Source organism: Streptopelia decaocto, assembly GCF_964273445.1.
Source record: "Streptopelia decaocto genome assembly, contig: HAP1_SCAFFOLD_1098, whole genome shotgun sequence".
Taxonomy (NCBI): Eukaryota; Metazoa; Chordata; class Aves; order Columbiformes; family Columbidae; genus Streptopelia; species Streptopelia decaocto.
In genome coordinates, this window is record NW_028117010.1 from 1 (window position 1) to 21,716 (window position 21,716).

General features: G+C 65.6%; 2 protein-coding genes across 2 annotated transcripts; one reads left to right on the forward strand and one right to left on the reverse strand.

Annotated features, from left to right (window-relative positions):
* Positions 1–381: 381 nt before the first annotated feature.
* On the forward strand, positions 382–2,798 carry LOC309451979 (N-alpha-acetyltransferase 38, NatC auxiliary subunit-like). Its single transcript, XM_082076665.1, has 2 exons — positions 382–568; positions 1,880–2,798. The coding sequence occupies exons 1-2, from the start codon at positions 388–390 to the stop codon at positions 1,990–1,992; spliced, it is 294 nt and encodes a 97-aa protein (XP_081932791.1). The 5' UTR covers positions 382–387; the 3' UTR covers positions 1,993–2,798.
* Positions 2,799–3,953: 1,155 nt separating this feature from the next.
* On the reverse strand, positions 3,954–21,685 carry LOC309451976 (lysine-specific demethylase 6B-like; the record flags this gene model as incomplete). The annotated part of the gene is made up of 12 exons (XM_082076662.1): positions 3,954–4,097; positions 4,830–5,000; positions 7,168–7,294; positions 8,528–8,669; positions 9,890–10,077; positions 10,881–10,995; positions 12,199–12,347; positions 13,673–13,806; positions 15,468–15,673; positions 18,114–18,219; positions 18,924–19,050; positions 21,051–21,685. Coding segments are annotated over 12 exons (2,124 nt in total), but the record flags the coding sequence as incomplete, so codon positions are not given.
* Positions 21,686–21,716: the final 31 nt, after the last annotated feature.

A 21,716-nucleotide genomic window follows, 5' to 3' on the forward strand; every position in this document is an offset into this window, starting at 1 on the left:
CCCCCGGGTGCCCCCCCCACCCTGTAACACCCCCAGGTGCCCCCGACACCCCCGGGTGCCCCCCCACCCCGTGACACCCCCGGGTGCCCCCCCCACCCGTGACACCCATGGGTGCCCCCCCCCCGTGACCCCTCCCCCCATAACCCCCCCCGTGACACCCATGGGTGCCCCCCCCACCCTGTGACACCCACAGGTGCCCCCCCCGCCCCCCGTGACACCCCCGGGTGCCCCTTCCCCTGTGACCCCCCCGGGTCCCCCCCCCCCCCCCGTAACACCCACAGGTGCCCCCCACCCTGTGACCCCCCCGGGTGCCCCCCCCACCCTGTAACACCCACAGGTGCCCCCCCCCGTGACCCCCCCAGGTGCCCCCCCCACCCTGTGACACCCATGGGTGCCCCCCCGTGTCCCCAGGAGCCCGGGGGGGGCCGCCGGCGCCTGGAGTCTCTGCTGAACCGCAGCCTGCGCATCCGCATGTCGGACGGGCGGACGCTGGTGGGCGCCTTCCTGTGCACCGACCGCGCCGCCAACGTCATCCTGGGCTCCGCGCAGGAGTTCCTCAAGGCCGCGGGTACGGGGGGGGCGGGGGGGGCGCGGGGGGGTCATATGGGGGGGTTACGGGGTGAGATGTTGGGGGGCGATGGGGTGTTGGGGGGTCGTTTGGGGGAATGATCTGCCATTGTGGTCAATGGTATCCTGGGGGCAGTACAGGAGGTCATGGGGGTCATGGGGAGTCGGGGGGTCAGGGGGCTCATGGGGGGGCGCGGGGGGGTCATATGGGGGGGTTATGGGGGGTGAGATGTTGGGGGGCGATGGGATATTGGGGGGTCGTTTGGGGGAATGAGCGGGGTATGACCATTGTGGTCAATGGTGTTCTGGGGTCAGCATGGGGGGTCAGGGGGGTCATGGGGGGGTCGAGGGGGTCATGGGGGGGCAGGGGGGGTCATATGGGGGGGCCATAGGGGGTGAGATGTTGGGGGGCAATGAGATATTGGGGGAGATGAGATATTGGGGGGTCGTTTGGGGGAAATAGTCAGTGTATGGACTATTGTGGTCAATGGTGTTCTGGGGTCAGCATGGGGGGTCATGGGGGGTCATGGGGGGGTTATGGGGGTCGGGGGGGTCATATGGGGTGAGGGGTTGGGGGGGGATGAGATATTGGGGGCAATGGGATACTGGGGGGTCGTTTGGGGGAATGAGCGGGGTATGACCATTGTGGTCAATGGTGTTCTGGGGTCAGCACAGGAGATACTGGGGGTCCCATGTCCCCTTTTGGGGGGGGTCCCTGACCCTGTGCCCCCCCCGGGGGTCCCCATGTCCCCCTGGGGGGTCCCTGACCCCGTGTCCCCCCCTGGGGGTCCCCGTGTCCCCATGGGGGGGTCCCTGACCCTGTGCCCCCCCGCGGGGTCCCTGTGTCCCCATGGGGGGGTCCCCATGTCCCCTTTTGGGGGGGTCCCTGACCCCATGTCCCCCCACCCCGGGGGTCCCCGTGTCCCCATGGGGGGATCCCTGACCCCATGTCCCCCCCCGCAGGGGTCCCTGTGTCTCCATGGGGGGGTCCCCATGTCCCCCTGGGGGCTCCCTGACCCCGTGTCCCCCCTGGGGGTCCCCATGGGGGGGTCCCTGACCCCATGTCCCCCCCGGGGGTCCCCATGTCCCCATGGGGGGGTCCCTGACCCCGTGTCCCCCCCGGGGGTCCCCATGTCCCCATGGGGGGGTCCCTTACCCCATGTCCCCCCGGGGGTCCCCATGTCCCCATGGGGGGGTCCCTGACCCCGTGTCCCCCCCTGGGGGTCCCCATGTCCCCATGGGGGGGTCCCTGACCCCGTGTCCCCCCCTGGGGGTCCCCATGGGGGGTCCCTGACCCCGTGTCCCCCCCCAGACGCGTTCCCGGGCGGCGAGCCGCGGGTGCTGGGCCTGGCCATGGTCCCCGGGCACCACATCGTGTCCATCGAGGTGGAGCGGGACGGCGCGGGGGGGCCCCCCTACTCCTGACCCCCCCCGCAGCACCCCACGGAGCCCCCACGGACCCCCCCGGATGGATCTGACTCCACCATGGACCCCCCATGGACCCAACACCCCCATGGAGCCCCCACTATGGCCCCCCCGATGGACCTGACACCCCCATGGACCCCCCATGGACCCCCCCCGGATGGATCCAACACCCCCATGGACCCCCCGGATGGAGCCGACACCCCCACGGGCCCCCCCATGGACCCCCCGATGGATGCGACACCCCCATGGAGCCCCCGGATCGACCCGACACCCCCATGGACCCCCCCACGGACCCCCTGGATGGACCCGACACCCCAATGGACCCCCCCATGGACCCCCCCGATCGACCCGACACCCCCATGGACCCCCCCACGGACCCCCTGGATGGACCCGACACCCCCATGGACCCCCCACCATGGACTGTGCTGCACCCTGAGGGGACCCCAACATTGGGGTGACCCCCCCGACACCACCATGGACCCCCCAGCAGCGTGAGGGACCCCTGGATGGAACCCCAACGTCCTGAGGACCCCCCAGCACCATGGGGGACCCCCATGGACCCCCCAACATCCTGAGGACCCCCCAGCACCATGGGGGACCCCCATGGACCCCCCAACATCCTGAGGACCCCCCAGCACCATGGGGGACCCCCCACACCTGCGGGACCTCCGGATGGAACCCCAACATCGTGGGGACCCCCCCAGCACCGTGTGGGACCCCCATGGACCCCCCAAGACCGGACAGAGCCCCCCAAAAAACCCCCAGGGACCCCCCGGATGGACCATTAAAGCCACCGAGGTCCCGCGTCCCCGCGTCTGTGTCCGTGTGTCCCCCCAATGTGACAGGGACCCCCAATTCAACCCCTCCCCCACCCCGAACCCCCAGTTCCCACCCCTCCCCCACCCTGAACCCCCAATTCCCGCCCCTCCCCCACCCCGCGTACCCCCATTTCAACCCCTCCCCCACCCCCGAACCCCCAATTCCCGCCCCTCCCCCACCCCTGAACCCCAATTTCCACCCCTCCCCCCCCGCAATTAGCAGCTGTCCAGGCTTTGCCATTAATTAATTTAATCTCAGGTACAAAATAGCTTCTGCGGGGGGGGGCGAAGGGGGGAGGGGGGGAGGGGCACCCCCAGCCCCTCCCCCACCCCCATAAAACACCCGGAGGGGGAGGGGAGGGAGTGGGGGGAGGGGGGTATTGGGGGGGTGGGGGAGGGGCCATGGTGGCCAAAGGGCCCAGCACCAAAATGGGGGGAGGGGCCGGGATTTCCCCCCCCCCCGCCAAGGTCAGAGGTCACATGGGGTCATTGACCCCTCACCCCCTGCCCAACCCCCCGCCCCAATAAATAAAGCGCCCCCCCCCGCCCCTCCCCCCACTGTGTATAAATTAAAAAAGAAGCAAAAAAAGATCATTTACAAAAAAAAACCAACAAAAGAGGCTCCGGGGGGGGAGGGGGGGGAGCACAAGCCCCTCCCCCCCCCCTTTTTTTTGGGGGGGGTGGGGGTAGCACAAGCCCCTCCCCCCCTTTGCACCATGGGTTGGGGGGAGCCCCTCCCCCCATAGACCTGAACCCCCCCCCGCAAGTGGGGGAGGGGCGAGGGAGCACCCCCAAAAAGCCCCTCCCCCCCCCCCCCGACCCATATTGGGGGGGGGCAGCTGGTTATGGGAGGGGGGGGGGAGTTTTTGGTTGAATCTTGATAATGGGGACCCCCCCCCCACCCCAAGTTACACCAGGGACCCCCAAATTTTGGGCGGGGGGGGGTGGGCAGAATGGAGCCCCCCCCATCCCCCACCATGGCGGGGGGGGGGCTCTGAAATTTCCTATAAATCAACATCTTTTCAATATAAAAATGAGGCGGGGGGGTCAACCCAACACCCCCCCCCGCCTTGGCGTCCGTCTGTCCGTCCGGGTTCCCCCCCCCAGCGCCACTTTTTTGGGGGGGAGGCGATTTTTGGGGTGATTTCTTGGTGAATAAATAATAAGTGTTCATGGGGGGGGGGCTGGGGGGGGGGGTCTGTGTTGCCCCCCCCCCCCCCCCCACGTTGTCCCCACGTGTCCCCGGGAGGGGGGGGGTTGGGCTCATCTGGCACTGGGTGACGTCACCTGCAACAATGGGGGGGGAGGGGGTGTCAGGGTGTCCCCATTGTCCCCATTGTCCCCAATGCCCCCAATGTCCCCATTGTCCCCAATGTCCCCAATGTCCCCAATGTCCCCATTGCCCCCAATGCCCCCAATGTCCCCAATGCCCCCATTGCCCCCATTGTCCCCAATGTCCCCATTGTCCCCAATGTCCCCATTGCCCCCATTGCCCCCATTGCCCCCAACGCCCCCAATGTCCCCAATGTCCCCAATGCCCCCAATGCCCCCATTGTCCCCAATGTCCCCATTGTCCCCAATGTCCCCATTGCCCCCATTGTCCCCAATGTCCCCATTGCCCCCATTGTCCCCAATGTCCCCATTGTCCCCATTGTCCCCATTGTCCCCAATGTCCCCATTGTCCCCACTGTCCCCATTGCCCCCATTGTCCCCATTGCCCCCATTGTCCCCAACGTCCCCATTGTCCCCATTGTCCCCAACACCCCCAATGACCCCATTGTCCCCATTGCCCCCAATGTCCCCATTGTCCCCAATGTCCCCATCGCCCCCATTGTCCCCATTGTCCCCAATGTCCCCAATGTCCCCATTGCCCCCATTGCCCCCATCGCCCCCAATGCCCCCATTGTCCCCAATGCCCCCAATGCCCTCAATGTCCCCATCACCCCCAATGCCCTCAATGTCCCCATTGTCCCCAATGCCCCCATTGCCCCCATCGCCCCCATCGCCCCCGTGCCCCACCAGTGTGAAGCCGTCGTAGATCTGCATGAGCTCCTCGGTGCGGTACTGCTCCAGCACCACCACGCCGTGCAGGTGGCCGCTGCGGCGCCGCGCGCAGCCCTCGCAGTGCACCAGGTACGTGTTGCGCCCGCCCGTCTCGCTCGTCACAAACAGGATGTTGAACACCTCCACCTGAACGGGGACAACGGGGACATTGGGGGCAATGGGGACAATGGGGACAAGGGGGGCAATGGGGGCATTGGGGGCATTGGGGGCAATGGGGGCATTGGGGGCAATGGGGGCATTGGAGGCAATGGGGACAATGGGGACAATGGGGGCAATGGGGGCAATGGGGACAATGGGGACAATGGGGACAATGGGGACAATGGGGACAGTGACACCTCCACCTGCAGTGGGGACAATGGGGGACACATGGGGACACTGTGCGGACAGTGACACCTCCACCTGGGGGACACATGGTGACAAATGGCAGGTGACACAACCAGACCATGGCCAAGATCATGCCAAGATCATACCAAGGTAACACTGAGGCCATGGCCAAGATCATATCAAGATAACACCAAGACCATGGCCAAGATCATACCAAGATATGGCAAACACCATGGCCGAGACCATGGCTGAGATCATGCCAAGATAATAATGAGATCATGGCCAAGATCATACCAAGACCATGGCCAAGGCCATGCCAAGGTGACACCAAGACCATGGCCAAGACCATGCCAAGATAACACCAAGATAATAATGAGACCATGACCAAGACCATGGCCAAGACCATGGGCAATGCCATGCCAAGAGTATGACCAAGATGATGACCAAGACCATGACTAAGACCATGCCAAGGTGACACCAAGATAATAATGAGACCATGGCCAATACCATGACCAAGAACATGGCCAATACTATGGCCAAGACCATGGCCAAGACCATGGCCAATACCATGGCCAAGACCATGACAAGACCACACCAAGACCATGACCAAGACCATGGCCAAGGTGACACCAAGATAATAATGAAACCATGGCCAAGACCATGGCCAAGATGATGCCAAGGTAACACCAAGACCATGGCCAAGACCATGGCCAATACCATGGCCAAGATGATGACCAAGACCATGACCAAGACCATGGCCAAGACCACGGCCAAGACCATGACCAAGACCATGGCCAAGATGATGACCAAGACCATGACCAAGACCATGGCCAAGACCATGGCTGAGACCATGACAAGACCACACCAAGACCATGGCCAAGACCCTGGCCAAGGTGACACCAAGATAATAATGAGACCATGACCAAGACCATGACCAAGAACATGGCCAATACTATGGCCAAGACCATGGCCAAGACCATGACCAATACCATGGCCAAGAGTATGACCAAGATGATGACCAAGACCATGACTAAGACCATGCCAAGGTGACACCAAGATAATAATGAGACCATGGCCAATACCATGACCAAGACCATGGCCAAGATGATGACCAAGACCATGGCCAAGACCATGGCTGAAACCATGACCAAGACCATGGCCAAGACCATGGCCAAGATGATGACCAAGACCATGGCCAATACCATGGCCAATACCTTGACCAAGACCATGGCCAAGACCATGACCAAGACCATGGTCAAGATGATGACCAAGACCATGACCAAGACCATGACCAGGACTATGGCCAAGGTGACACCAAGATAATAATGAGACCATGGCCAAGACTATGGCCAAGACCATGGCCAAGACCATGACCAAGACCTTGCCAAGGTGACACCAAGACCACGGCCAATACCATGCCAAGGTGACACCAAGATAATAATGAGACCATGGCCAAGACCATGACCAAGACCATGGGCAATGCCATGGCCAAGACCATGACCAGGACTATGGCCAAGGTGACACCAAGATAATAATGAGACCATGGCCAAGACCATGACCAAGACCATGGGCAATGCCATGGCCAAGACCATGACCAGGACTATGGCCAAGGTGACACCAAGATAATAATGAGACCATGGCCAAGACTATGGCCAAGACCATGGCCAAGACCATGACCAAGACCATGACCAAGACCATGGCCAAGACCTTGCCAAGGTGACACCAAGACCACGGCCAATACCATGCCAAGGTGACACCAAGATAATAATGAGACCATGGCCAAGACCATGGCCAAGACCATGACCAGGACTATGGCCAAGGTGACACCAAGATAATAATGAGACCATGGCCAAGACCATGACCAAGACCATGACAAGACCACACCAAGACCATGGCCAAGGTGACACCAAGATAATAATGAGACCATGGCCAAGACCTTGGGCAAGCCCCGGCCCCGTTGCACACTCACGTCGCACTCGTTGCAGTAGTAGGCGGGCTCGTCCTTCACGCGTCCCTGGTAGGCGATCTTCTTGCCGGCGCGGACCAGGCTCTCGCGCTGCACCTGCAGGTGCTTGATGGACTGCAGGAGGCAGTACCTGCGCGGGACGGCGCGGGCGCCGCGATGGCACCGATGTGGCACCGACGTGGCACCAACGTGGCACCGCGATGGCACCGCGATGGCACCAACGTGGCACCGACGTGGCCCTGTCCCCACCGTGGCCCATCCTTGTCCCCACTGTGTCCCTGTCCCCATTGAGGTCCCATCCCTGTCCCCACCATGTCCCTGTTCCCATCATGTTCTTGTCCCCCTCAAGTCGCTGTCCCCACTATGTCCATATCCCCATCATGTCCGTGTCCCCATCGTTGTCCCATCCCTGTCCCCACTGTGTCTCTGTCCCCACTGCGCTCCTGTCCCTGTCCCCTGTGTCCCCAGTGTCCCCCATGTCCCCCGTGTCCCCATATCCCCAGTGTCCGTGTCCCCAATATCCCCCAATATCCCCCTTGTCCCCCGTGTCCCCAATGTCCCCAATGTCCCCCATCTCCCCAATGTCCCCCGTGTCCCCAATGTCCCCAATGTTCCCCATGTCCCCCATCTCCCCAATGACCCCCGTGTCCCCCATGTCCCCCATGTCCCCCGTGTCCCCAATGTCCCCCGTGTCCCCAATGTCCCCAATGTCCCCAATGTCCCCCATCTCCCCAATGTCCCCCGTGTCCCCCATGTCCCCAATGTCCCCCGTGTCCCCAATGTCCCCATGTCCCCAATGTCCCCCGTGTCCCCAATGTCCCCAATGTTCCCCATGTCCCCCGTGTCCCCAATGTCCCCATGTCCCCAATGTCCCCAATGTTCCCCATGTCCCCCGTGTCCCCCATGTCCCCAATATCCCCAATGTCCCCCATGTCCCCAATATCCCCATGTCCCCAATGTCCCCATCTCCCCAATGTCCCCCATGTCCCCCATGTCCCCAATGTCCCCCATGTCCCCCATGTCCCCCGTGTCCCCAATGTCCCCCGTGTCCCCAATATCCCCAATGTTCCCCATGTCCCCCGTGTCCCCCATGTCCCCAATATCCCCAATGTCCCCAATGTCCCCCATGTCCCCAATGTCCCCCATGTCCCCAATATCCCCAAAGTCCCCAATGTCCCACATGTCCCCAATGTCCCCAGTATCCCCCGTGTCCCCCATGTCCCCAATATCCCCAATGTCCCCAATGTTCCCCATGTCCCCAATGTCCCCCGTGCCCCCAATGTCCCCAGTCTCCCCAATGTCCCCCTTGTCCCCCATGTCCCCATGTCCCCCTTGTCCCCATGTCCCATGTCCCCTCCCTCACTTGATCATGCCGTAGAGGTCGGGGTCGCTGATCTTCACGGTCCGCGCCACGTTCCAGGACACGTGGATCATGGGCACGATGGACTTGACGTTCTTCACCTCGTTCCACTCGTAGCGCTCCAGGGCCAGCTGGTACTGGTACGCTATGGGGACACGGGGACAACGGGGACAACGGGGACGTCAGGGGATGTCAGAGGACAAGGGGGCCCCCCCGTGTCCCCCGTGTCCCCCCATGTCCCCTCTGTATCCCCCAATGTCCCCGTGTCCCAATAGAGAGTGGCCTGATGGGCCAGGGCAGAGTGTTGAACCAACCGGCCACCTGCTCCATGTCCCCATGTCCCCATGTCCCCATATCCCCCTGTCCCCATATCCCCCTGTCCCCATATCCCCATATATCCCTGTCCCCATATACCCCATCCCCATATCCCCATATGTCCCTGTCCCCATATACCCCATCCCCATATCCCCATGTCCCCCCGATGTCCCCATGTCCCCCTGTATCCCCATATCCCCCCACCCCCTGTGAAGCCCCCATGTCCCCATCCTCCCCCCCACTGTCCCCATGTCCCCATGTCCCCGCTGCTGTCCCCATATCCCCTGCTGTCCCCATGTCCCCATCCCCCTCACTGTCCCCATGTCCCTGTGTCCCCCCCAATGTCCCCACATCCTCCTGTCCCCATGTCCCCCCTGTTCCCCCCCCCAAAGTCCCCATGTCCCCTGCTGTCCCCATGCCCCTCACTGTCCCCATGTCCCCCCCACTGTCCCCACCCTCCCCCCACTGTCCCCACGTCCCCCGCCATGTCCCCATCCCCCCCAATGTCCCCATGTCCCCATCCCCCCACTGTCCCCATGTCTCCCCCAATGTCCCCATGTCCCCACCCCCCACTGTCCCCATGTCTCCCCCAATGTCCCCATGCCCCCTGCTGTCCCCATGTCCCCCACTGTCCCCATGTCCCCTGCTGTCCCCATGTCCCCGTGTCCCTATGTCTCCCCCAATGTCCCCATGCCCCCCGCTGTCCCCATGTCCCCATCCCCCCCCACGGTCCCTATGTCCCCATGCCCCTCACTGTCCCCATGTCCCCATCCCCCCCACTGTCCCCATGTCCCCATGCCCCTCACTGTCCCCATGTCCCCATCCCCCCCACTGTCCCCATGTCCCCATGCCCCTCACTGTCCCCATGTCCCCATCCCCCCCCACGGTCCCCATGTCCCCATGCCCCTCACTGTCCCCATGTCCCCATCCCCCCCACTGTCCCCATGTCCCCATGCCCCTCACTGTCCCCATGTCCCCATCCCCCCCACTGTCCCCATGCCCCCTGCTGTCCCCATGTCCCCCCCAATGTCCCCATGCCCCCACACCCACCCGTGAGCGGCCCCACGTTCCAGGCGATGTTGTTGCACCAGCCGGTGGCCTGCACCCAGTGCACGGTGCCCGCGTTGATCCACACCAGGTCCCCCGGGCGCTGCACGAACCGGTACACGGGGATGTGCGAGCGGTACAGGTCCTCCAGCACCGGCCACCACGAGCCCGTCAGGTAGTCCACGCCCTGCCTAAGGGAGGGGCGGGGTCAGGGCACGCCCCGCCCACGCCCCGCCCACGCCCGCCCACACCCAGCCCCCTCACGCCCACCCAAAGCCCCCCACGATCCGCCCAATGCACAGGTTGCCTTGAGCGCTCTGGCCACGCCCACCGCGCCAAGAAACGCCCACACCCCTTAGCCACACCCCCCATTGGCCACACCCCCTCTAGTCACCATCTGCTCTTCCAGCATCACCCCCCCAACTCAAACCCTGACACAGGCCCCGCCCTAATCACAGGCCACACCCCCTTCCAGGCCACGCCCCCTCCCAGGCCACGCCCTCTCCTTAGCCACGCCCCCATTGGCCACACCCCTTCTGGCCACCAACCTGCTCTCCCAGCATCACTCCCCCAACTCAAACCCTGCCCCTGGCCACACCCCCTCCCAGGCCACGCCCCCTCCCAGGCCGTGCCCTCTCCTTAGCCACGCCTCCTCGCATTGGCCACACCCCCTCTGGCCACCAACCTGCTCTCGCAGCATCACTCCCCCAACTCAAACCCTGCCCCTGGCCACACCCCCTCCCAGGCCACGCCCCCTCCCAGGCCACGCCCCCTCCCAGGCCACGCCTCCTCCCAGGCCACGCCTCCTCGCATTGGCCACACCCCCTCTGGCCACCAACCTGCTCTCGCAGCATCACTCCCCCAACTCAAACCCTGACACAGGCCCCGCCCCAGGCCCCACCCTCACCACAGGCCCCGCCCCCTCGGCCCCAGGCCCCGCCCCCTCCACCCCAGGCCCCGCCCCCGGCCCAGGCCCCGCCCCCGGCCCCCTCACTTGTCGCAGAAGGCGGAGATGGTCTCCCAATAGTGCTCGTGCACCGCGAACCACTCGCAGTCCCCGGGGCCGATGTTGATGTTCACCGAGCAGAAGTTGTTGTTCTCCTGGTGCCCTGGGGGGGGGACGGCGTCACCGTCACCGCGGGGTCACCGCGGGGTCACCCCGGGGCACCGTCACCCCCCCGGGACGGGGACAATCGGCGGCGTCCCCCCCCCAGTGTCACCCTCAGTGTCACCCACGTCATACATGGCCAAGGGGGTGGGGACAGCGTGGGGGGGACATGCCCCCCATGTCCCCATTGCCCCCAATGTCCCCATTGTCCCCATTGCCCCCATTGTCCCCATTGCCCCCATTGTCCCCAATGTCCCCAAGGTCCCCAATGTCCCCAATGTCCCCATTGTCCCCAATGCCCCCATTGCTCCCAATGTCCCCATTGTCCCCATTGCCCCCATTGTCCCCAATGTCCCCATTGCCCCCAATGTCCCCATTGTCCCCATTGCCCCCATTGTCCCCATTGCCCCCATTGCCCCCAATGTCCCCATTGCCCCCAATGTCCCCATTGTCCCCATTGTCCCCATTGCCCCCATTGCCCCCAATGTCCCCATTGCCCCCAATGTCCCCATTGTCCCCAATGTCCCCATTGTCCCCATTGCCCCCATTGTCCCCATTGCCCCCAATGTCCCCATTGCCCCCATTGTCCCCATTGCCCCCATTGTCCCCAATGTCCCCATTGTCCCCATTGACCCCATTGTCCCCAATGTCCCCAATGTCCCCAATGTCCCCATTGTCCCCATTGCCCCCATTGTCCCCAATGTCCCCATTGCCCCCACTGTCCCCAATGTCCCCATGTCCCCCTGTCCTCATAACCCCTTGTCCCCATGTCCCTCTGTCCCATCATCCCCCTGTCCCCATACCCCCACATCTCCCTGTCCCCATATCCCCATGTCCCCCTGATGTCCTCATATCCCCCATGTCCCCCCTGTGCTGTGTCCCCCCGATGTCCCCAATGTCCCCAATGTCCCCCATGTCCCCAATGTCCCGCTCACCGGGGGTCCTGCTCCCCGGCACCTTCATGTAGAGCTGCAGGGTGTTCATGCCCAGGATGGTGTGTCCCTGTCCCCCTGTGCTGTGTCCCCATGATGTCCCCATGTCCCCCCCATGTCCCCAATGTCCCGCTCACCGGGGGTCCTGCTCCCCGGCACCTTCATGTAGAGCTGGACCGTGTTCATGCCCAGGATGGTGTGTCCCTGTCCCCCTGTGCTGTGTCCCCATGATGTCCCCATGTCCCCCCGATGTCCCCAATGTCCCCGCTCACCGGGGGTCCTGCTCCCCGGCACCTTCATGTAGAGCTGGACCGTGTTCATGCCCAGGATGGTGTGTCCCACGTGGCTCAGCATGTTCCCGGTGGACGACACCCTCATGAACGCCGGCAGCTTCAGCAGCTCCTGCAGCTGCGGCTTCCACCTGCGGCACACGGGGGGCGGGGCCTCAGGGGGGCGTGGCCTCAGGGGGCGTGGCCTCAGGGGGCGGGGCCTATGGGGGCGGGGCCACAGGGGCAGGACCTCAGGGGTGGTGCGGGCTGGGGGGGAGCTGGGGAAGGGCTCAGGGGGCGTGGCCTCGGAGAGGCGGGTCTAAGGGGGCGAGGCCTTAGAGGGGCGTGGCCTCGGGGGCGGGACCTCGGAGAGGCGGGGCCTCAGGGGTGGTGTGTGGGGGGGTGGGAGCTGGGGAAGGGCTCAGTGGGCGGGGCCCCGGAGAGGCGGGGTCTAAGGGGGCGGGGCCTTGGAGGGGCGTAGCCTCGGGGGGGCGTGGCTTCGGGGGGCGGGGCCACAGGGGCAGGACCTCAGGGGCGGGGCGGGGGGGGGTGTGGGAGCTGGGGAAGGGCTCGGTGGGCGGGGCCCTGGAGAGGTGGGGTCTAAGGGGGCGGGGCCTTTGAGGGGCGTGGCCTCAGGGGGCGTGGCCTCGGATAGGCGGGGCCACAGGGGCAGGACCTCAGGGGTGAGGGGTGGGGGGGGGTGTGGGAGCTGGGGAAGGGCTCAGTGGGCGTGGCCCCGGAGAGGCGGGGTCTAAGGGGGCGTGGCCTTAGAGGGGCGTGGCCTCGGGAGGGCGGGGCCTCGGAGAGGCAGGGCCTCAGGGGTGGTGCGGGGGGGAGTGGGGGCTCAGGAAGGGCTCAGGGGGCGGGGCCTAAGGGGGCGGGGCCTCAGAGAGGAGGGGCCTCAGAAGGGCGGGGCCACAGGGGCGTGGCTTCAGAGGGGCGGTGTTCAAGAGGGCAGGGCCTCGGAGAGGCGGGGCCTCAGTGGGGTGGGGCCTCAGAGGGGTGGGGCCTCAGAGTGGGCGGGGCCTCAGAGGTGGTGCAAGATGGGGGGGAGTGGGGCCTCAGGAAGGGCTCAGTGGGCGGGGCCTCAGAGGGGTGGGAGCTCGGGGGGGGCGTGGCGTGACCGGGGGGGCGTGGCCTCAGTGGGGGGCGTGGCCTCAGGGGTGGTGCAAGGTGGGGGGGTGGGGCCTCGGGAAAGGCTCAGTGGGCGGGGCCGCAGTGGGCGGGGCCGCAGTGGGCGGGGCTTCAGGGGCCTCTGACCCCAGGGTGTCCCCCCGTCCCCCAAACTCAGGTGACCCCCTGACCCCTTGGTGACCCTCCCACCCCCCACCCTTGGGTGCCCCCCTGCTCCCCCCCACCTTGGGTGCTTCCTGACCCCTGGGTGCCCACCCCCCACCTTTGGGTGCCCCCCCCCCGCCTTGGGTGCCCCCTGTGACCCCTGGGTGCCCCTCCCCCACCCCGGGTGCCCCTCCCCCACCTCTTGGCGTCCGACAGGTCGATGTTGGTCCCGAACTTGATGATCTGGTGACATTTCTGGTCGGGGGTGCTGGGGGGGGGGTCGGTGGTGCTGTCGGGCTCGTCCCCCTCCTCGTCCTCGCTGTCCTTGTCCTCCTGGGGGGACAACGGGGACAACAGGGGACATGAGGGGACACATGGGGACACGAGACACCTTCCCCAAGACACGAAGGGACATTCATGTCTCACCCCCTCCTCGCACTGTCCCCACGTGTCCCCACGTCCCCCCAGTGTCCCCATGTCCCCCAAGTGTCCCCTGTCCCCCCACATGTCCCCTGTCCCCCCCACCGACCCCCCATGGTGGGAAGAGCCCCAGTACTGGGTGTACTGGGCCATACTGGTGCCAGTGCTGCCGCCACGTCCCCATGTCCCGTCACCTGCCGCCGTGTCCCCACATGTCCCCAAGTGTCCCTACATGTCCCCACATGTCCCTGTGTCCCCCCATGTCCCCATGTCCCCATGTGTCCCCATGTCCCCCAATGTCCCCATGTCCCCCCGTGTCCCCCCATGTCCCCACGTGTCCCCATGTCCCCCCATGTCCCCAATGCCCCCATGTCCCCCAATGTCCCCATGTCCCCATGTCCCCCCATGTCCCCATGTCCCCCAATGCCCCCATGTCCCCCAATGCCCCCATGTCCCCCAATGTCCCCATGTCCCCATGTCTCCCCATGTCCCCCCATGTCCCCAATGCCCCCGTGTCCCCCAATGCCCCCATGTCCCCCAATGTCCCCATGTCTCCCCATGTCCCCATGTCTCCCCATGTCCCCCCGTGTCCCCCCATGTCCCCATCTGTCCTCACATGTCCCCATGTCCCATCACCTCCCCATGTGCCCCCACGTGTCCCTACATGTCCCCATGTCCCATCAACTCCCTACGTGTCCCCACATGTCCCCATGTGTCCCATCAAGCCCCTACGTGTCCCTACATGTCCCCAGGTGTCCCCACATGCCCCCATGTGTCCCATCAACTCTCCATGTGTCCCCACATGTCCCCATGTGTCCCCACGTGTCCCCAGTGACCATCAATGGAAGGAGGACACCTGGTACTGGGTGTACTGGGACATACTGGTGCCAGCCCTGTCACCATGACCTCATAACCCATCACCTCCCCACATGTCCCCATGTGTCCCCAAGTGTCCCCACGTGTCCCCACATGTCCCCACATGTCCCTACATCCCCACATGTCCCTACATAGCCCTAGGTATCCCTACATGTCCCCTGTCCCCCCCAGTGACCATCAATGGAAGGAGGGCGCCTGGTACTGGGTGTACTGGGACATACTGGTGCCAGCGCTGCCACCATGTCCCCATGTCCCGTCACCTCCCCACGTGTCCCCATGTGTCCCTACATGTCCCCACATGTCCCCATGTGTCCCCCACGCCCCCAGTAACCACCCATTGGGGGAAGAGCCCCAGTACTGGGTGTACTGGGCCATGCTGGTGCCAGCGCTGCCGCCACGTCCCCATGTCCCATCACCTCCCCACGTGTCCCCAGGTGTCCCCATGTCCCCAAGTCCCCAGGTGTCCCCAGGTGTCCCCGCTGACCTGCAGCGCCTCCTGGAAGGACGACGCCTGGTACTGGGCGTACTTGGCGATGGTGGTGCCAGCGCTGTCCCCATGTCCCCATGTCCCCATGTGTCCCCATGTCCCCATGTGTCCCCATGTCCCCATGTGTCCCCATGTGTCCCCATGTCCCCAGGTGTCCCCATGTGTCCCCATGTCCCCAAGTCCCCAGGTGTCCCCAGGTGTCCCCGCTGACCTGCAGCGCCTCCTGGAAGGACGAGGCCTGGTACTGGGCGTACTTGGCGATGGTGGTGTGCGAGCGGCTGCTGGCGCAGGGCCAGACCTGGCGCGTCCCCGACAGGTCCCAGTTCTGGTCGGACGGCTGCTGCACCTGCGTGCGAACCTCCACCGCGTGCTCGCCGCTGGCCTGCACCAGCGTCTTGGTGCTGAACAGCCCCAGGTCTGCGGGAACGGGGGGGTCAGAATGGGGGGGGGTCCCTAAGAGGGTCCCCAAGGGGACGGGGGGGTCCCATGGGGACAGGGATGGGGATGGGGACATTGGGCTCCAGCAGCATCTTGGTGCTGAACAGCCCCAGGTCTGCGGGAACGGGGGGGTCAGAATGGGGGGGGGTCCCTAAGGGGGCCCCAAGGGGATGGGGGGGTCCCATGGGGACAGGGATGGGGATGGGGACACTGGGCTCCAGCAGCGTCTTGGTGCTGAACAGCCCCAGGTCTGCACAAAATGGGGGGGTCAGAATGGGGGGGGGGTCCCCAAGGGGACAGGGGGTCCCTAAGGGGGTCCCCAAGGGGACGGGGGGGTCCCATGGGGACAGGGATGGGGATGGGGACAAGGACGGGGATGGGGACATTGGGCTGCACAAGCGTCTTGGTGCTGAACAGCCCCAGGTCTGCGGGAACGGGGGGGTCAGAATGGGGGGGGGGGTCCCTAAGGGGGTCCCCAAGGGGACGGGGGGGTCCCATGGGGACAGGGATGGGGATGGGGACATTGGGCTCCAGCAGCGTCTTGGTGCTGAACAGCCCCAGGTCTGCAGGAACGGGGGGGTCAGAATGGGGGGGGTCCCTAAGGGGGTCCCCAAGGGGACGGGGGGTCCCATGGGGACAGGGATGGGGACACTGGGCTCCAGCAGCGTCTTGGTGCTGAACAGCCCCAGGTCTGCACAAAATGGGGGGGTCAGAATGGGGGGGGGGTCCCCAAGGGGACAGGGGGTCCCTAAGGGGGTCCCCAAGGGGACGGGAGGGTCCCATGGGGACAGGGATGGGGATGGGGACATTGGGCTGCACCAGCGTCTTGGTGCTGAACAGGCCCAGGTCTGCGGGAACAGGGGGGTCAGAATGGGGGGGGGTCCCTAAGGGGGTCCCCAAGGGGACGGGGGGGTCCCCAAGGGATAAAGAGGCTCCCAAGGGGACAAGAAGAGTGATGGGGACATTGGGCTCCACCAGTGTCTTGGTGCTGAACAGCCCCAGGTCTGCACAAAATGGGGGGTCAGAATGGGGGGGGGTCCCTAAGGGGGTCCCCAAGGGGATGGGGGGGTCCCCAGGGGGGTCCCCAAGGGGATGGGGGGGTCCCATAGAGAGAGAGCAGCTGCCATGGGGACAGGAATGGGGATGGGGACAAGGACAGGGATGGGGACATTGGGCTCCAGCAGCGTCTTGGTGCTGAAAAGCCCCAGGTCTGCGGGAAATGGGGGGGGCACAATGTGGGGGGGTCCCCAGGGGGGTCCTCAAGGGGACAGGGGGGGTCCCATGGGGACAGGAATGGGGATGGGGACAAGGATGGGGATGGGGACATTGGGCTCCAGCAGCATCTTGGTGCTGAAAAGCCCCAGGTCTGCGGGAACTGGGGGGTCAGAATGTGGGGGGGTCCCCAGGGGGTCCCCAAGGGGACGGGGGGGTCCCAAGGGGATAAAGAGGCTCCCAAGGGGACCAGAAGAGCGATGGGGACATTGGGCTCCAGCAGCGTCTTGGTGCTGAACAGCCCCAGGTCTGCGGGAAACGGGGGGGTCAGAATGGGGGGGGGTCCCTAAGGGGGTCCCCAAGGGGACGGGGGGGTCCCCAGGGGGGTCCCCAAGGGGACAGGGGGGTCCCATAGAGAGAGAGCAGCTGCCATGGGGACAGGAATGGGGATGGGGACGAGGATGGGGATGGGGACATTGGGCTCCAGCAGCATTTTGGTGCTGAACAGCCCCAGGTCTGCGGGAAATGGGGGGGTCAGAGTGGGGGGGGGTCCCCAGGGGGGTCCCCAAGGGGACAGGGCGGGTCCCATGGGGACAGGAATGGGGATGGGGACAAGGACAGGGATGGGGACATTGGGCTCCAGCAGCATCTTGGTGCTGAAAAGCCCCAGGTCTGCGGGAACTGGGGGGTCAGAATGTGGGGGGGTCCCCAGGGGGGTCCCCAAGGGGACAGGGGGGTCCCCAAGGGGACAGGGATGGGGACAAGGACAGTGATGGGGACATTGGGGTCACTGGTGGACTTTAGGACCCAGGGGGTCAGTGGGGGGGCTCTAGGACCCTGGGGGTCATTGGGGGGACTTTAGGACCCTGGGGGTCACTGCTGATTGGGTGGGGGGGGGGGCCCTCTTTGGGGGGCTCCCCTATTTTCTGGGGGGGTCCCATGTGACCCAGGGGGGATCCCCCATTGTGGGGGGGTCTCCCCTTTGTGGGGGTGTCCCCATTTGTTGGGGGGTGTCCCCGTTTTTGGCGGGAGGGCACTCAAGGAGCCGGCCAAGCCCTGGATGATGCTGATTTGGGGGGGGGGGGGGGCCTCTTTGGCGGGCTCCCCTATTTTTTGGGGGGGCCCCACGTGACCCAGGGGGGATCCCCCGTTGCGGGGGGGTCTCCCCTTTGTGGGGGTGTCCCTATTTTTGGGGGGGGTCACTCACTGAGGCGCAGGGAGCCGGCGAGGCCCCGGATGACCGTGATGGGGTTGCGGGGGTCGGTGCAGAACTGCAGCAGGACGGGCGAGAAGGCGTCGCGCTTGCTTTCCAGCTGCGGAAGAAACAGCCAATCAGAGCGCGGCACCGCGCCCGCCCGCCAATCACCGAGCGGCAGCTCCGCCCGCCGGCCAATGGGAGCGCTGCGTCCCGCCTATCGGGGAGGGAACCCGGAAAAGGGGCGGAGGCGAAACCGGAAGAGCGCGCCCCGTGCTGCCCCCTGGCCAATCAGAGGCGGGGTTGGGCTTGTGGGCCAATCAGCACAGAGAGAGCCGGGGAGGGCAGGATATCCCCACCCGCCAGCCTATCAGGACTGGGATGTAATAACGTGCCAGCCAATCAGGACTGAGGTATGCTGGCTGGTCCAGCCAATCAACACGGGGATTCCCTGGCCTGCTGGCCAATCAGCAGCCGGGATCACCCAGGAGCCAATCAGAAGTTGGATGCCTTGGGGAATCCCCCCCTCCACCTGACAGCCAATCAGCAGAGAGGATGCTCTGTAACCCCAGCCAGTGGACCAATCAGAGGGGGAAAACCCCACCAGCGGACCAATCAGCAGGAGGGGGATCCCACCAATGAGCCAATCAGAAGAGAGGGATCTTATAGCCAACCAATCAGGGGGAAGGACGCCCCAAACTCCCTCCCGCGGGCCAATCAGCAGGCGGACAACCCGGCCATCAGGCCAATCAGCCGCGGGGGGATCCGGCAGCGGGCCAATGGGGCGGCGGGGGGGGCGGCGGGCGGCCAATGGGGACTCACGTAGATGCTGGGGGTGGGCGGGTTGAGCTTCTCGCGCGGCAGCGGCTCCTGGGACCCCATTGGTGGCTTCACCGACTGCGCCGGGGACAGGTAGGAGACCCGGAGGGGACCCGAGAGACGCGCCTGCCTGGGGACACACGGACAGTGGGACATCAGGGGACAGACAGGGGGACAGGACGGGGACAGGGGGGAGTATGGTGACATGGGGAGATATGGGGACAGGGGGACATGGGGACAGGACAGGGGGACAGGGGGACAGGGGGACAGGGGGACATGGGGACAGGGGGACAGGGGGACAGGGGGACAGGGGGACAGGGGGACAGGGGGACATGGGGATATGGGGACAGGGGGACAGGGGGACGGGGGACATGGGGACATGGGGACATGGGGACGGGGGGACAGGGGGACAGGGGGACAGGGGGACAGGGGGACATGGGGACAGGGGGACAGGGGGACAGGGGGACAGGGGGACAGGGGGACAGGGGGACATGGGGACAGGGGGACAGGGGGACAGGGGGACAGGGGGACGGGGGACATGGGGACATGGGGACATGGGGACGGGGGGACAGGGGGACAGGGGGACAGGGGGACAGGGGGACAGGGGGATATGGGGATATGGGGACGGGGGACAAGGGGACAGGGGACAAGGGGACAAGGGGATATGGGGACATGGAAACGGGGATATGGGGATATGGGGACATGGGGACATGGGGACAGGACAGGGGGACAGGGGGACAGGGGGACAAGGTGATATGGGGACAGGGGGATATGGGGACATGGGGACGGGGGACAAGGGGACAGGGGGACAAGGGGATATGGGGACATGGGGACAGGGGACAAGGGGACATGGGGATATGGGGACAAGGGGACATGGGGACATGGGGACATGGGGATATGGAGACACAGGGGGACATGGGGGGACACGGGGACAGGGGAACATGACTTGGGGGCACTCGGGGGCCCTAAGACCCTGGGGGTCACTGGGACCCTGAGGGTCACTCAGGGTCACTGGGGGGGCTCTAGGACCCTGGGGGGGTTTGAGGACCCTGGGGGTCACTCGGGGTCACTGGGACATGGGAGAATATGGGGACATGGGGACATGACTTGGGGTCACTAGGACCTGGGGGTCACTCAGGGTCACTGGGACATGGGGGTATAGGGACAGGGGGATAGGGGGACAGGACTTGGGTCACTGGGGGGGCTCTAGGACCCTGGGGGTCATTGGGGGGTTTTAGGACCCTGGGGGTCACTCGGGGTCACTGGTGGGGGCTTTAGGACCCTGGGGGTCATTGGGGGGGTTTTAGGACCCTGGGGGTCACTCGGGGTCACTGGGACATGGGAGAATATGGGGACATGGGGAACATGACTTGGGGTCACTAGGACCTGGGGGTCACTCAGGGTCACTGGGGGGGCTCTAGGACCCTGGGGATCACTCGGGGTCACTGGTGGACTTTAGGACCCTGGGGGTCACTCCAGGTCACTGGGGGACTTTAGGACCCTGGGGGTCACTGGGGGGGTTTTAGGACCCTGGGGGTCACTCCAGGTCACTGGGACATGGGAGAATATGGGGATATGGAGGGGATATGGGGACATGGGGACAGGGGGACATGACTTGGGTCACTGGGGGGGCTCTAGGACCCTGGGGGTCACTCAGGGTCACTGGTGGACTTTAGGACCCTGGGGGTCACTGGGGGGACTTTAGGACCCTGGGGTTCACTCAAGGTCACTGGGGGGGCTCTAGGACCCTGGGGGTCACTCAGGGTCACTGGTGGACTTTAGGACCCTGGGGGTCACTGGGGGGACTTTAGGACCCTGAGGGTCACTTGAGGTCACTGGGGGGACTTTAGGACCCAGGGGGTTACTTGGGGTCACTGGTGGACTTTAAGACCGTGGGGGTCACTGGGGGGACTTTAGGACCCAGGGGGTCACTTGGGGTCACTGGTGGACTTTAGGACCCTGGGGTCACTGGGGGGGGTTTTAGGACCCTGAGGGTCACTTGAGGTCACTGGGGGGACTTTAGGACCCAGGGGATCACTCGGGGTCACTGGGACATGGCACTATGGGGACAAGGGGACATGGGGGACAATTGGGACCCCCCGCCCCCCCTCCCCGCCCCCCCCCGCTCACCTGCTGGCTCTCACCACCTCGGCCGCGCTGTGCCGGATCGTCAGCTGCGCCAGGGGGGGTCCCCGCGCTTCCCCTCCCCCCTCGGCCGCCGCCTCCCCTCCCCCCCGGCCGCGGGGGGGGGGGTTGGGGGGGATGGGGGGGTGGTGGGTGGGGCCTCCTCCTCCTGCGGCCCCTCCCCCCGCGCCGCCGCTCTCCACTTTGATCAAGCGGATCTTGAGCTCCTTGGGGGGCCCCTCCCCCCCCAGCGCCCGCAGCTTCAGCAGATCGGCCGAGCTCACCAGGGGGGGCGCGTTGGGGGGGGCCCCCCCCCCTTTCACCTCCAACCTGGAGGTGGGGGCGGGGGGAGGGGAAGGGGTGCCCCCCCCCCCCACCCCCTCCCCCTCCCCCGCCGCCTTTTTCCCGCATTTCGGGGCTTTGCAGATCCAAAGTGGCCAAAACTTGGCGGGCTCGTTGCTCTTTGCGGCGGGGGATGGGGGGGGGAGGGGGGGGAGGGGATTTGGGGTTCCCCCCCCCCCGGGGGGGGCGGGGGGAGGGTTTGCGGTGCCGTCGGGCCCCCCCCGTTTTGGGGGGGGTGGGGGAGGGGCGGGCCAGGCTCTCGCAGGCGCGGCTGATCTGCTCCAGCGCCTCCGATTCCGTGCGGGGGGGGGGAGGGGGGGTGTGGGGACC

What these genes read in the sequence shown, in the direction of transcription:
- LOC309451979 (XM_082076665.1), top strand. Translation starts at nt 388, where the DNA reads ATGGGTGCCCCCCCGTGTCCCCAGGAGCCCGGGGGGGGCCGCCGGCGC. An exon ending in GGAGTTCCTCAAGGCCGCGG is followed by an intron (nt 569 to 1,879) that starts GTACGGGGGGGG and finishes GTCCCCCCCCAG; the next exon opens with ACGCGTTCCCGGGCGGCGAG.